Source organism: Neopelma chrysocephalum, unplaced genomic scaffold, assembly GCF_003984885.1.
Source record: "Neopelma chrysocephalum unplaced genomic scaffold, ASM398488v2 Primary Assembly neopelma1_80, whole genome shotgun sequence".
Classification (NCBI taxonomy): Eukaryota; Metazoa; Chordata; class Aves; order Passeriformes; family Pipridae; genus Neopelma; species Neopelma chrysocephalum.
Genome location: NW_020897741.1, coordinates 1205263 through 1219644, shown reverse-complemented (window position 1 = coordinate 1219644; position 14382 = coordinate 1205263). Strand labels below are relative to the sequence as shown.

General features: G+C 44.2%; 2 protein-coding genes across 8 annotated transcripts; both read right to left on the bottom strand.

Moving 5' to 3' along the window:
- Window positions 1-970: 970 nt before the first annotated feature.
- Window positions 971-6023, bottom strand: SF3B6 (splicing factor 3b subunit 6). Its single transcript, XM_027690094.1, has 4 exons — window positions 5796-6023; window positions 5437-5555; window positions 2718-2856; window positions 971-2213 (listed from the first exon to the last, which is right to left on the bottom strand). The coding sequence occupies exons 1-4, from the start codon at window positions 5823-5825 to the stop codon at window positions 2124-2126; spliced, it is 378 nt and encodes a 125-aa protein (XP_027545895.1). The 5' UTR covers window positions 5826-6023; the 3' UTR covers window positions 971-2123.
- A 246-nt stretch (window positions 6024-6269) lies between these two features.
- On the bottom strand, window positions 6270-12465 carry TP53I3 (tumor protein p53 inducible protein 3). 7 transcript variants are annotated; one of them, XM_027690092.1, is made up of 8 exons: window positions 11962-12465; window positions 11609-11744; window positions 10962-11154; window positions 10683-10825; window positions 9760-10027; window positions 8348-8560; window positions 7429-7601; window positions 6270-6665 (listed from the first exon to the last, which is right to left on the bottom strand). In XM_027690092.1, exons 4-8 carry the CDS (start codon window positions 10818-10820, stop codon window positions 6459-6461), a joined length of 999 nt encoding a protein of 332 aa, XP_027545893.1. In that variant the 5' UTR covers window positions 10821-10825; window positions 10962-11154; window positions 11609-11744; window positions 11962-12465; the 3' UTR covers window positions 6270-6458. The 7 variants fall into 7 exon arrangements, with proteins under 7 accessions (XP_027545893.1, XP_027545894.1, XP_027545887.1 ...); XM_027690093.1 differs by having other exon boundaries at window positions 7429-7625; window positions 9886-10027; window positions 11962-12196; XM_027690086.1 differs by having other exon boundaries at window positions 7429-7625; window positions 11962-12193.
- Window positions 12466-14382: the final 1917 nt, after the last annotated feature.

Sequence of the window (14382 nt, the reverse complement as noted above, 5' to 3'; positions counted from 1 at the left end):
AGGTACAAATCATTATTTCATTTTACATGTGCAGGGACATTGAAAGCCCTGAACAGGCACTGGAAGAAAAAGTATGAAATGGAATATTTAATGAAAGGCAGCAGCTGAGCTCTCAGAGAAATCAAAAGCTGCTGATCTTGAGGATTCATTGAAGGAATTTTTATTAATCTTATTACCCTAAAGAATTGCTCTTTAGATATGTTTTTCAAACAGCATCAAATCCTCATCAAAACAGGCACTGCAGTGCAAGCACCACGCTCTCTGCTATTGACAGAAGCAATGTGGTATTTGCATATGATTTTAAACAAGGCTGGCAGTGCACAGCACCATTACTGGCACCCTGGTATTTGTTATCAGTGTTTATTATTATTTATTAGAACCATAAATCCAGCATGGCAACAAGCAGCTCCAGTTCCTGGTACAGCAAGGGGCCTCCTGTGTGTATATACATAACATATATATCTATAAATATATATTGAAAAAAATACATGTATTTGGAGGTGGAGTGGTTTGTAACCCTTAAAAAGCTGTGGATGTTCACACAGCAGCAAGCCTTCCAACAGGATTCCATTCCTTTAAATATTTTTAAGGCAAGCTGGTTTTTGCCCGAGAACCTTTGGTTTGTGTAATCTGAGGGGCAAGACCTGAAGACCAAGCTGGCAGTGGAGGAGCAACTGCTCACCCAACCCCAGATAACAGGCTCCAAAAGTCTCCCAGCGCCTGTTTCCGACCTCAGGGATGGATTACTGTGGCCTGCAAGGCTTCTTGCTGCAAAAAGCAGTGTCAATTTTAAGGGAAGGGATCCTGCCAGGGATCTCCTCCATGTGAGAGCTGGGCACGGGCACCCCGCCCATCACCCATGAACACACAGGCACATTCCTGTACGAATGGCAATGGATGCACTACAGCTCCTACCTGTGTCCCAAACATTCAGGTGATGGATGACTCCCCTTCTGAAAGGACAGGTTACACACAGAACTAGCACAGCAAACAGCAAGCCTTGATGACAAAAAAAAGCAAAATATGTAGACATTTTATTTTTTTTACCAAATGAACAGCATGGTTCCTCAAGTGACAGATTCCAACAAAAATCAAAGGATCAGAAAACTGGAACATTTCTTTATGACAGTACAATGTACTGAAAAAAACAAAATTAAATTACAAATCCTCAGGCTAAGTATGTTTGCATCTGCCCACGTTCTGCACTGGCTGGAAGTTGTCTGGTCAGGGAGTAAAACATCACATCCACCCAAGTAAATCATTCCAAGGCAGGATACTACCAATGTTCACACAACTTCCAACTGGCTCAGAACAGAGGTGGAGGTTGTTCTTTCCCACTTCCAAAATACACTGGTTATGCACACTCTGTATCACACTCATTTTTATACACAGGACATGAGTGGTGAAGAAAAAAAATCTACAAAAAATGTAAATTTGGTTTTGCCTCCACCAGGTGCTACACCTAAAAAATTTATGTACAGAAAATGTGTTACAGTTCAAACACATCAGAGAGCAAACAATCACAGCACAGGTACCAAAATCAAAACCTTCATCTACTGTCTTGTTTTGGTCGGGTGTTCTCTAATTCACACGGAGTCCTCAGTAAAAACCTGGTACACACAACAAAGACCTTGTACAGCCTTAGCTCAGCCCAGCAGCACAGCACTGTGAAAGCAGGGCTGTTTCACTGCACCTGGTCAGTGTTGGCACCACTGCTAGAACAAGATTTGACTGGAGTCACCTTATCAGCTGGATACTTTTAAAAGGCCATTTATCTTCTACAGTTTGTGAAAGAAACTTTGCTATAAGCATAGGCTTGCTTTGTTCAGTCAAAAACAGAACCTGCTCGGTCCCTTCTTAAAGCTCCTGCTAGAAACAGGTCAATGCAGCCTTTGCCAGGTCACCCTCACAGCTTGGAGAGCCCATGTCCACTTGGAGGATTTAATCTTAAAGCACATCTTCCCATGTTTTACATTTATTTAATTCTAATGTGAAGATCTAAAGATTCATATTGCAGCTTATCAAATTTGTAAGAGAAAAAGTTACACTTCGTTGAGAATTCCTGTGTTTAGGTTAAGAACTTGATGGCAGGGCTTGAAAACAGTTTTCCAAAAAAGATCAGTTTATTTCGGTGGGTCTGTGTTAATTCCGTATTTTTCCTTGAGAAGTTTAAGCTGTTCCTCTTTCTTCTTTGTGTCCATCTTTTGGAATGCCTGTAATTAGGAAAACAAAAGATGTGAAATGACAAAGAATCTCTCATCTTAGGACGTTGTTTCCCAGTAACTGCAACCAACATTACTATGAAATCCATCACCATCACACACACAGCTCTGTTTGATTCTCGCCCTTGGGGAACATCACAGGGCCTTGGACACCGTCAGTGACGGGCAGGACATCCAGAACTGGACACTTTTTACCCGTAAACAAGATCTCACATCCTGCTGCAGCTGTGCTGGTGTGAGGCCCCTGCTTCCTCTTCTCCAGACTCCTTGCACCAGAAACATTTCTTTCACACCCTTGGTCCAAAGGTACTTTGTTTGGCACACAAATCCCCATGTAAAGATGAAACCTTGACCATGTGTCCAATCCACTCCCTCCAACAGTTGGGGTTTATTTCTTAAGAATACCCAAGCAACTGTCTTTACAAACTGATTTTGGGCTTGTTTTTTTGTGCTGGCTCTGTTCACAGGTAACTTAAACCCGCCTGGTGCACATACCCTGTTTGCGTTGTAGTACAGAACCACGAGGTATCTGTTGCACACGTTGAACCCTGACAGGTGGTCACAGGCGTTCTTGGCATCGAAGATGTCCTCGTACACCACATAGGCTGTTCCTCTGGTCTCAGGGGTGTTCCCACTGCAGAGCAACATCAGTTTTAACATTGAATAAAATGAACAAGAAATTGTTTTATTGGTCTAACATTTATTTATTTCACAGTGACTGAGATTAGATGAACTAATGCAACTTCACAAAAACCCCAATTTTTTATTTTTTCTAGATATTAAACTACTCCCTGCTTTCCACACCAAATAGTTCAGAGCCAGAGACAACAGGAAAGTGTGCTCTATTTTGCTCCTTAAGGAAAATGCACCTCCCCACAACAACTATCAGAAGCTTTTGCCAGGGTTGCCATGTATCTGGAAATGATTTAAGTCTTTATTACAGCAATTAGCTTGTTTTATTTAATATTACAAGACCTGGCTGTCAGTGGCTGTCTGGATCAGATGTGTCCCTAGGGTGGAACAGGGCTCCTGGCACATCATGAAGTCAATTTAGGAGTCATAACAGCCCTGCTGGTGAAAGCCTACAGCAGAACCACAGCCATCACCCAGTGGAGCACCAATTCCACTCCCTTTGCCCGAGGGATGAGACAGATGGCTGGGCACATAACACTAATGAGCCCAGAGGGACCACAGAGTTTACAGATCCCAAAGGTTTCAACTAAAAGACAGTTATAGAGACTTAATAATCAGAACAACTGTCTCCAAGGTGCTTCTGAGAACTCCCGAGGACAAACAGCATCTCACATATCCACACTGGCATGTGTACAAAGGTGGAGAATGGGATAAAAACTGCAAAAGGCACAAAAACCATTACAAAGGGGGATTGACCTTATGCCTTGTCTCATGATGATGTTGGGATTTCTGTGGGAAACAACCTGAATTAGTAGTTCTGAACAAACTGCTGGACACACGTGTCAGTGCGTTGCTCTGATAGAAAGCTCCCGATACATCCCAATTCCTTATGTCCCACTGTCACACTGCTCTAGCTGACATGTTTTCAGAAACCCTAAGTACTGGCTGTCCTTTATGCTCATTAGCAAAGAACTCCACCTGTTTAGCCCAGCAGTGTTTATGCCCCTTGTTCCTCCAGCCATTCCCCAGCCATGTCTGCTGCGCTTCCCTGTAGGAGAAGGGTCTGTCCAGCTGCATGTCCCAGCACAGCACCACCAGCATGTGCCCCCTTCTCCTGGTCTGCTGAGGGCAACTCTGCCTGTAAAACTGACTTTGCTCTATACAGTTAACAATCAAACAGGTTACCAGAGAAGCTGTGGATGTGCTATCCCTGGAAGTGTTCAAGGCCCGCTTGGATGGGGCTCTGAGCAACCTGGTCTAGTGGAAGATGCCCATGCAGGGTGTTAGAACTAGATGGTCTTTAAGGTCCCTTCCAACCCAAACCATCCTGTGATTTTAACCACTACAGCTCTGAAATGAGCACTTCTATTTTAGGTTGTTACACTTGGTCTGTTTAAGCAGCCTTGACAATTTAGGTATTTACATCCTACACAGTCAAAATAAATATTAATTTCCCACCCCAGTCTAAGAGAATTGGGAAACAGAAAGCCATATAAATGACAAGGGTATGTTCTGCTCTAATCTGATCAGCAACCTAATCAAGAACTCAGGAGGTGCTGCAGGTTATTTTGCCATTGATAAAACCAGTACAATAAAGCCACCCCATATCAAATACAAACTACGTTTCCTTTCTATGTGTGCATCTACTGAAATGTGTCTCACAACATATTAAACACCAAGTTCTGTTTCCTCCCCTTCCTAAATATTCTTTTAGAAGGGGCAAAAAAAAAAAAATCCTTTTATATGAGTGTCCATACTCCAACCAGCCTTACTACAGTCCTCAAAAGCTCTCCCTGAATTCCAGCTTCAGCCAACTCTTTCTGCCAGAAACTTAGTGGATCATGATACCACCCAGATGGAATGATGGTTTAATCCACAGCATTCAGGTTGGATGGGGCTTGGAGCACCCTGGTTTGGTGGAATCCCCTGCCCATGGCATGAGGATTGTTGGAACATCATGATCTGTAAAGTCCCTTCCAACCCCAACCATTCTGTGATGACTCAGACAGTTCTCAGGATAACAGGCAACACCAGAGCTCACGAGTTCAGTATTTGAACCAGAAGTGAGAAGAACCTCAGAGCAATCTCCAGGCATTTATAAGCAAAGTCACAGTCACATCCCCACTATCCAGACCCTGTGTGGTTGAGGACACCCTGTCTCTGACCACAGGGGTTGCTGCTGGTGTTTGTTTCTAGTCCACAGGTCCAGCAGCAACATCAACATCTCTGTTTTCCTATTAATTATCTCATACTCATTAAACAGGAAAACTATTCAGCTTCTGCCTTTCTTATTTTTAGCTCCAGTGAAGGTAAAAGCTCAGCTGTATTTGAGACTTAAGAGAACAAGTCTCATATTTTACCAACTTCCCCGAGTTCACATCAAATTTAAGCTTCTTCCCCCCACCTCCCAGCAATATAATTATCTAACAAATTCACTTAAGAGCATCATTACATCCCCCTCTGGCACTCAGGGCACTGAGCCTTTCCAGCTGTGGATCCCAGCTGTCACCCACTGAGGTGAGAACACTGGCACTGGAGCACGTGGAGCCCTTCGCGTCCCAAAGGAAAACAAAACACGTACACTCTGATCTGCCGGATGGGGCCGTACTTCCCGAAGATGTCGTACATCTCTTCGGCCGTGATCTTGTACGGCAGGTTCCTGATGTACAGGATCCGGTTCACCTCCGGGGGGAGCCGGATCTGAGCGGGAAAGGACACGGGGAGTGTTAGACCCAGGGCACGTACCACAAACCTTAAACCCGGCACCTTACGGGCTAAACCATGGAACGGGGTTGGAAGGGGCCTTAAAGATCACCCTGTCCCACCCTCTTGCCGCGTTCCCGTCAGACCAGCGGGATTCCTGGAGCGGGATGTGCTCCCTTCCCCAGGAGCGGGGCCGGAGCCCAGCGGGGGCGGGACGGGGCAGCGCAGCGCACTCACGTTGGCTCGTTTGGCCGCTTGCATCGCCATGGCTGCGGGCCGAAAGCGGGGGCCTTGGCCTGGGGCAGGAACACCAGCGGGGAAGAAGCCCGGGAGCAAGAACACCAGCGGGGATCGTGAACGCTGGGCGGGAGCCTCGGATCTGTCCCGGCGTGCACCGCGCTCCCCTCACGGACCGGATCTGTCCCGGCGTGCACCGCGCTCCCCTCACGGACCGGAGCTGTCCCGGCGTGCACCGCCCAGCCCGCACGGATCGAGTCTGTCCCGGCGTGCACCGCGCTCCCCTCACGGACCGGAGCTGTCCCGGCGTGCACCGCCCAACCCGCTCAAACCGGATCTGTCCCGGCGTGCACCGCGCTCCCCCCACGGACCGGAGCTGTCCCGGCGTGCACCGCTCAGCCCCGGCCCCGCCCTCGGCCCTGAGGGAGCGGAGGTCCCCGCGCCGCGTCCGCCTTCATTTCACGGCAACAGAACTGCAGCACGAACCTCTTTTTAATAAACGCCTCCCGTTATCCTTTGCCCCTCCTCGCCACCTTTTCAATAAACGCCTCTCGTAATCCTCTACCCCTCCTCACCGCCCACAGTAAGCGATCCCGGTTTGGAGCAGAAAGCGGCAGGATCTCTGCAGTCCAACACCCGCGGTGACCCTGTCACCCAGCACAGCTACAGCAGGGGCCCTTTCTTGAAGCAAACGGGCACTTCGATGACGATTTTGCCGATGTTCTTGTTTTCCTCCATAACCCTGTGTGCCTCTGCGATCTTATGCAGGGGGTAAACGCTGTCCACGAGCGGCTGGAGACGCGGGGAAGCCCCTCCAGAAAAATAGGGCAGCGCGTCCTCTGTGAAGGCTCTCACCAGCCGTTCCTTATACTGCGGGAAAAGAGCGTTTTGAAGGTTATTTCCAGCCATTTCACTCACTGAGGTGTCTCTAAGCACGGCGTACAAAGTGTGCGAAGCCCGCAAGGAGACACTTGTGCACTCTCACGGTGAAATGGACATCATAAACATATGACTGGTCTAAATTACAAACAAGAAGAAAACTTTTAGATTTATTACATTTTAATTGAATGAAATTCTCCAAAACAGGTGGTGTAAGCTCAGTGCAGGACCATTTAAATTCAAACTGATAAAGTTCTTGAGAATATATATATGTATGTATATATATATATGTCTTAAACCATCTACCCTAGGACTCTGGCCTGCCTGTCTTTTATTGTCAAAGCTGAGAATTTTCCACATAAAGTGATTTTCTTCTTGGTAATTGGGCATCCAAATGGCCTTGCTTTCTACTTCGAAAAATTACCTAATAGAAGTTTTTATTTACCTCTCCTCAGACTCAATCGAATTGCCTGATCACTCAAGTTCTGTTCTTTTTTAGGCCAAATCTTTAAATTATGGTAATTGTGAAATACATTCAGAAGTCCTGGGTATCATTCCTCTGATTCAGGGAGGAATTTGATAAAAATAGAAAGGGGACATTATAACTTAATTATAACTTAATGTTTCAAAGTATGTAATAACAGTTCAAGTGGGACTTTTTTTTTTGCAAGAAGGTGTTTAACACTAGTTTTAAAAGAAAACTATCATCAATTTTACGGTCCAACTGCATGAACTGTTGATAGCCATTACTTGCCTCCTTGTCTCGTGACCGTAATAGACTCGTGTGGATGCTGGCTCTTTTGGAAAGCAGCCTTGCTAGCAAATCCCCATGGACTTCACCTCCACTCAGTAGTCCATAAATAATCCACCGGCCATCAGTACTCAGACAGTTGAGATTCTTCTCCCAGTATGAGCCACCAACACAATCTAAAATAATATCCACTCCAGAACCTTAAGTAGAATCAGAAGAGATTTCAGCAATGTAGTTGAGCTGCATTAAAGGCTGGGATAATCTCAGGGAAAACTACAACCTTGTTCTTTATAGGTACAGAATCAACCCTGCAATTCTCATTTAATTCTTTCTACTGAAATTAGGAATTGGCAGAATGACTTGTAAGGAATTATAGAATTGGGCCCCCAAAAAAATTTTCTAACAATGTGAGAACCCAGCATGGTGAGGCACTGGCACAGGTTGCCCAGAGAAGCTGTAGATACCCTACCCCTGGAAGTGCTCAAGGCCAGGTTGGGTGGGGCTTGGGAGCACCCTGGTCTAGTGGAAGGTGACCCTGCCCATGGCAGGGGCTTGGAACAAGATGATCTTGTAAGGTTCCTTCCAACCCAAATCCTTCTGTGATTCCATGATGATTCAAACTCTTATAAAGACAAGTGTGAGGACTTGGTCCCACAGTTCTTTGTGGAGGCAACAATAAGAAGGCACAATATTTACGCCCCAAATGAACACAGATAAAGAGAGCCCATGCAGAAAACAGCACAATTAAACTAAGGAAAGGCACATTCTGAGCTGAACAGTGTGTCAGGTTGTGCTAACAGGGTCACTACTGTCTGCTCCCTCACCGACTAAGGCAACAGCTGAAACTGAGTGTATGTGGCCATGTTGGGAGGTACAAACTCCTCCCCAGCTGTCACAGGCTCTTTCACAGAGAGGTTCTTACCTTGGGTGAACTCCAAGACTTTTTCACTAAAATCTTCATTCTTGTAGTTGAACCCTGCAGCTGCTCCAGCGTTTGCTGTTGCTTTCAGTTTCTCTTGAGTTCCCGCTGTCACGATGGGAATTGCTTTTGCCAGTCTCACCAGCTGAATGGCTGCCATGCCAACTCCGCTGGCTCCAGCATGGATCAGCACTGTCTCGCCCTCCTGTATTTTACCTGAAGGAGGACATAAGGGAAGAGTGGTCACGCTTTGGGCATCGCCTTTGGATTAAAACATGAACAGTGTGGAAAATACTGAAAAGGAGATTGAAAGAGATGCCCTTGTGGGCTTTGTTTACATCTTCATATCTTTCATAAAAGAAACAAACCCAGGACTAACAGAGGTCACAGTGTGCTGACAGAACTTCATTTTACCAGTTTCAGTGGAATGACTTTATCTTGGCCCTGTCCAGTTCTGGGCATCTGTGACCGAGATGCTTAAGTGAGTGCAATCAGCCTTTTTATTCCACCAGTAAAAAACACTGCTGGAGGATGTTCATACTGAAAAATCAGGCACTCAACAATGGAGAAATATCCAAAGTGCTGGGTAATTTTAAGGACTAGTTCTACCAATTATCTGTTAGTTGCTCTAATGCATTAATTTGAAGTGATCTGGAAGTGATCTCCAGGAAACAACACTGCTTGAAGCAAGTCTACAAGAAAGTTATTTGTTTGGAACTTCTGTTCTTTACTGGAGCTTTTAGGTGCTACTGCTGAAGAGGGTAGAAGAAGGATATTTCTCACCTGAGGAAAACCCTGGCAAGTGCTACTGTAGTGCCTTGGCAGTGTATTTTCAAAGTGAAGAGTGTGAGCTTCTGACTGTTTAGAATCAGCTCAGAGGGGATTTTATCTACAATTAATGTCTCTGTGAAACAAGGTACAAGGAGATGTTGCCTATTGTAGGTCCAAAGGCAATTAGTGAGAAAGTTCATTATATGGTCATGCTTTGCAAGTGAAGTCAAATCCTTAGAAATAGGATGACTTTTCAGCTGTTTGGAGAACATGGAAGTTATTTGAGGGTTTAGACTTAATGAAAGGTGTCCCCTGCCCATAGCAGGGGGATTGCACTAGATGATCTTTAAAGTCCCCTCCAACCCAAACCATTCAGTGATTCAAGCTGAGAAATATAGATGAAAAGAAAACTGAGCATCTTTCCATATCCTTCCTTGTAAATATGCAATCAGCAGAGTAAGTTATGAGTGTAGAGAGGTGGTCAAGATTTCAGGATTTGTGTCTGGTGTACCAGATTCTGACCCACAGGAATGAAGTGACAGAGAAAAAGCAAACAGCATTCAGATGGAGGCAACAAAGAGAGGATTTCATAACAGAAAGGAATATGAGCTGTTTTGGGATAGATGGGCAGATACACCTCTCACCTACAAAATGCAGCAGCTGAAATGCTGTTAACCAGGCTTCGGGAATGGCTGCAGCCTGGGTAAAAGTCATATCTTTGGGGATTGGCATCAGGTGGCCCTCAGGAACTGTAACGTACTGTGCCTGACCTCCTCCGGAGAGCAGAGCCATCACTGCATCGCCGATCTTCCACCGGCCCCTGCAGCCAGGGCCCAGCCCAGCCACACTCCCAGCTGCTTCTAAGCCTAAAATATCACTTGCTCCTTCTGGGGGAGGATACTTCCCTCTCCTCTAAAATAAAAGAAAAGAGAGGGCAAGGAAGGAAAAGCAACACCTCATTGACTGTAATGAACTGCAATATTCCATTTTCATGTCTCTAACCTAAATTCCTATTTATTTAATCCTGATTTTGCACTGTGCAAATGTTCCAGTAATTTGAGGATCTTCTCTCCTCTGGAAACACTTCTTGTTTCCTAAGTATGTTCCTAAAATAAGAATAAATTCAGTTTTTTGTGAGTCTCCTTTGTCCAGGCCAGTCTCTACTGAGGAGGTACTGTGGTCCCCAGTTGCAGAGCATGGCTTGCAGATCAAACTTAATAATTTGAATGTGATTTTCTCCCACTGGAACTGGGCCAGTGAAACATTTCCCGTTCATCTCAAATGTCCAGAGAAGGGTCTAAGCATCTAGAAAGACCAGAGCTCTGGTTTTATGTTTTCTTGAAAGGCAGCTGCCTTTCCATACCAGCCCAGCACTGCAGTTACCCAGATAAAAACATTTATCTGCTGAATCAACAGACATCTCTTCTTTCGCCCCTATGAAATCTCCCATCCAAATGCTCCCAACTTCCAACCACTTTTAACTCTTCTGATCTGTCAAGACTTCAGATAGGGGCTTGAAAAATCAGTGTTATTTTCAGCTGCATAAATCTGCTTAACATATACATACCTGGAGTAAATCTGCCCTATTCAGAGCACTGGCAGAGACCTTCACAAGAACTTCTCCTTGTCCTGGACTTGGTTTCATCACTTCTTTCATATAGAGATTTTCTGGGCCTCCTGGGCAATCAAAATAGGCTGCAAACATTTTCTCTGGAAAAAAAAAAACAAACCAAAACCCAAACTGAAATAAAACTGGCATGAATACAGGCACACTTATGTGCAGTGAGAAAATCTCAGTGATGAAAGATGACAAAAGATTTTAAAAATTCCTATTTATTTCCCTTGCCTCAGCATTTGATTCCAGTGTGCCTGATTTGCTCTGGTAGAGGGTCCCACTGCTGCAGGAGTCTTTCAGGTAACTCCTTAACTGTTCCTGGGTTCCTTTTGGCACCAGCAGCTGTTGAGATGGGCTGCAATGTCAAGCCTCCTCCTGCCTGGCAAAATTAAATCTGCAAGAGGCTCCCCTCTGCTCCCTGGTGCTGGGTGGAAGGAGATGAGAAGAAGAGGGAATCACAATGGGAACTGTGTTACTTCCTGAGAGCTGCTACTTTACTGAATGCAGCACAGGGTGGGCTGCTGGCCAGAGCCTCTTCAAGTAACCAGCACTGTGTGACAGACCACCCTGCCCTCTGTAAAAATCACTTGCATGATGATATCTGTACAGGAAAAGCTAAGTGCATACCTAATTGTCTGTGGTAAAACTGCAAATGCAGAATGACAAACAACTTGAAACCCCAGGAATGTCAATCCCCACGGGGTGGTGCTCTACGGCTATTTTACAGTGAATAAGCACTCCCAATTATTTCAATACAATGTAATTTAAAGGCTTTTCTTTCTGAGGCTGGCTGTCTATTCATTGTTGTCAGTTGAACCATTTAATCCTGTCCCACAAAATTTGTCTGTATCAGCTAAAAAATTCAGTGGGAAGCTCACCTGATACCACCCTGTAAGAGATGCTTCTGCTTTGTTAATTGTGTCCAAATTTTAGTCAATTAAAAATAAGATGTGAAAGAAGCTTTTTTCCTTCTTCCATCAGAGTTCATTAACTTGCATTTTTATAAATCGTTGCCTTTGTTGACAGACTCAGGCCCACAAAAATGTAAAAAAAAAAAAAAAAAGAAGAGGATTTGAGTATTTACATTGCTCTCAAATACACAGAAAACCGCAGAAACTGAAACTCGTTTCCAACCAAGTGTAACAACTTCAAACTGTCAGGTCTGCCAGCAGTGGCCACAAGCAATAATTTTAAGAAGTTATATGGTTCCCGAGCACAATTTGTTACTCACCTTTTTCCTGTGAATAAGGAAGGACAATCTCTGCACCAGAACAAACCCAGCCTGCTCTCGGGAACAGAGTCCGATCCCGGTTCCTCCTCTCCGAGCTCTGCCCTTGCCATCAGCTGCTCCCTGCGGGTCAAGGGGTGGAACGGGGCGAGGTTGCGTTTTACTTTGGAGGGAAAGACATGAGTCAGAACTATTAGTACAACTCACTATTGTTTCTACTCACTGACCTGGATTATTGCACGGATTGAGACAGAAACTCCGGCAGAGATCCACCTCTCCCCCAGCACCCAGGGGAGTTTGGCCTGATGCCCGTGCTGGGCGGGAGGAGTGTCATGGTGTGTGCTCGAGCAGAGCAGGAGCGACTGCTCTGATTTCGGAACTCTGTCTCAGGCTCGATTTACTCCACTGGTATTCGCGGCACGGGAGCTGTGAGAGCCCTTATGCCGTAGACCCCCTAGGCTCTGTTCCCGGGAGACAGCAGCGTTCAGAGCTCGCTGGTTCATGTCCATCAGCCCTGTGCATTCCTACCTGATGGTTTAGAATCATAGAATCATTCAGGCTGTAAAAGACTGATGACATCTCCTTGAGCTTTGCTGTTTCCCCCAGAAGGAGAAGGATCAGATCATGCCTTTCTCTGTGTCCTGGTCACCAGCTATTGAGTTGTCAGGGAATAAAATTGACACTTCAGGCTATTAAAAAATGATAAATCATATGTGTGTGTATGTGTAGAATTTTTTCTGTGGATTTTTTTCATATTAATAATGAGATTTTTTGAGTCATGCTTTTAAACTTTTCTTTGAAACTAAACAAATTTAGAATCAACAATTCTTTTGTTCTCATGTGACTCAAAGAGCTAATAATTTCTTTACTTCTGCAGATGAAAAGATCATGAAGCCTGTTGTTCTTGAGAATGCCCTTCTTTGATGCCCTGTAGTACACACAGTCTGATTCAGTCCCAGTACTGACATTGTCTCTCCTCCCTCATCCTCACAGAACTTTGCAATCCCCTGCAGTTTAAAATAGCTTTCTGTAGCAGTCAGTGGCAATGCAAATTGGCATGTTAAAATATATTTTATTTGTAATATTCAAAGATGTACTGGGCAGTCTGAAAATGTGTTAATGTAACAATTTCCTTCATCCCTTGGATCTGTGGTGCCCTGCATCACTGTAATGCCATTAGAGAACTTACTTTGCTTAGTGAGATTAATAATTATCTTATCTGGAAACAGGCTAAAAGGCAATGTTAGAAAGATTAAGCAGACTATCTTAAGCCAAATATTGAAGACATCACTTTCAATTCAGTTAAGAAACTTAGATGCATAGAGTTGTCCTTTTATGAACAGTGAGACCTCAAGTGTTCCTGAAAAAAGCCCTGAAAGAAACTCAAACTGGAATGTTGTAAAGCAGCAGTTTGTTGTTTAAATTGGATAATGTTTCAAACTTCTAAGCTTTATTTCCTCGTGAGCAGTCCTGAAGTTGATGAAGTCCAAGTTTTCTTCTGATTCAGAAGAAATCTTTCTCTCTAAAGTAGTCTACTGTGATAAAGAAATAATTTTTAAAAAATTATAAAAATCATATACAGAATTGTTGTAATGGAGATGCTTTTTTTCCAAATTAAAATCCCCCTCAGACTATGCGATGCTCAAATGAAGACTGTGTTATTTTAAGCTGAAAATTAAAAATGCTCATACCTGTATTCATGACGTAATATCTGTTCTAAAGAATAAACACTGAACACTTTCAATAATTTTCAGAAATCTCTTGTAATAGGCAAAGAAAAGGTACTTTGTTTTCTTTTTGCAAAGAAATCATCCAGGACAGCAGGAATAAACTCCAGAAAATACACAGTCAAACTCACTGCAAATCTAGCCCTGGAAACATTTAGACATTATATTAGCCTTTGCTTAGGAGCAGTGGTCAGTTATGGATAATATGACTATTTGCAAGACTAAATAACATATGGATATCGTTACAGGATTTTGCAAGTGTTGGCATTTTTTTGCAATCTTCCAGCTTTACACTTTCTGCCTTTCTCCTGTAGCATTAAAAAATGCTCATATATCAACTATGATATGGCTCCTGAATGTATTACTGAGCCAGATCAGACTTGGGGATAAATAACACAATGGCAACTTTTGGATCTGCTCCAGCTCTGTGTGTAGTCCTGCGGAAAATGTTAGGATAGAGCTAGTCCAAAGCTAGCTTAAAATGTAAAGCCCAGTTCTTAGATTTAGTAAGTCCCATTGCCCAGGGCTCAGCATTGGGGCCTGCTCTGTTTAATATCTTTATCAACAGTCTGGGTGAGGGGATCAAGTTTACCTTTGGTAGGTTCACAGGCAACACGAAGTTGGGTGGGAGTGTTGATCTGCTGGAGGGCAGGAAGGCTCTGCAGAGGGATCTGGACAGGCAGTAAAATATAAAAAC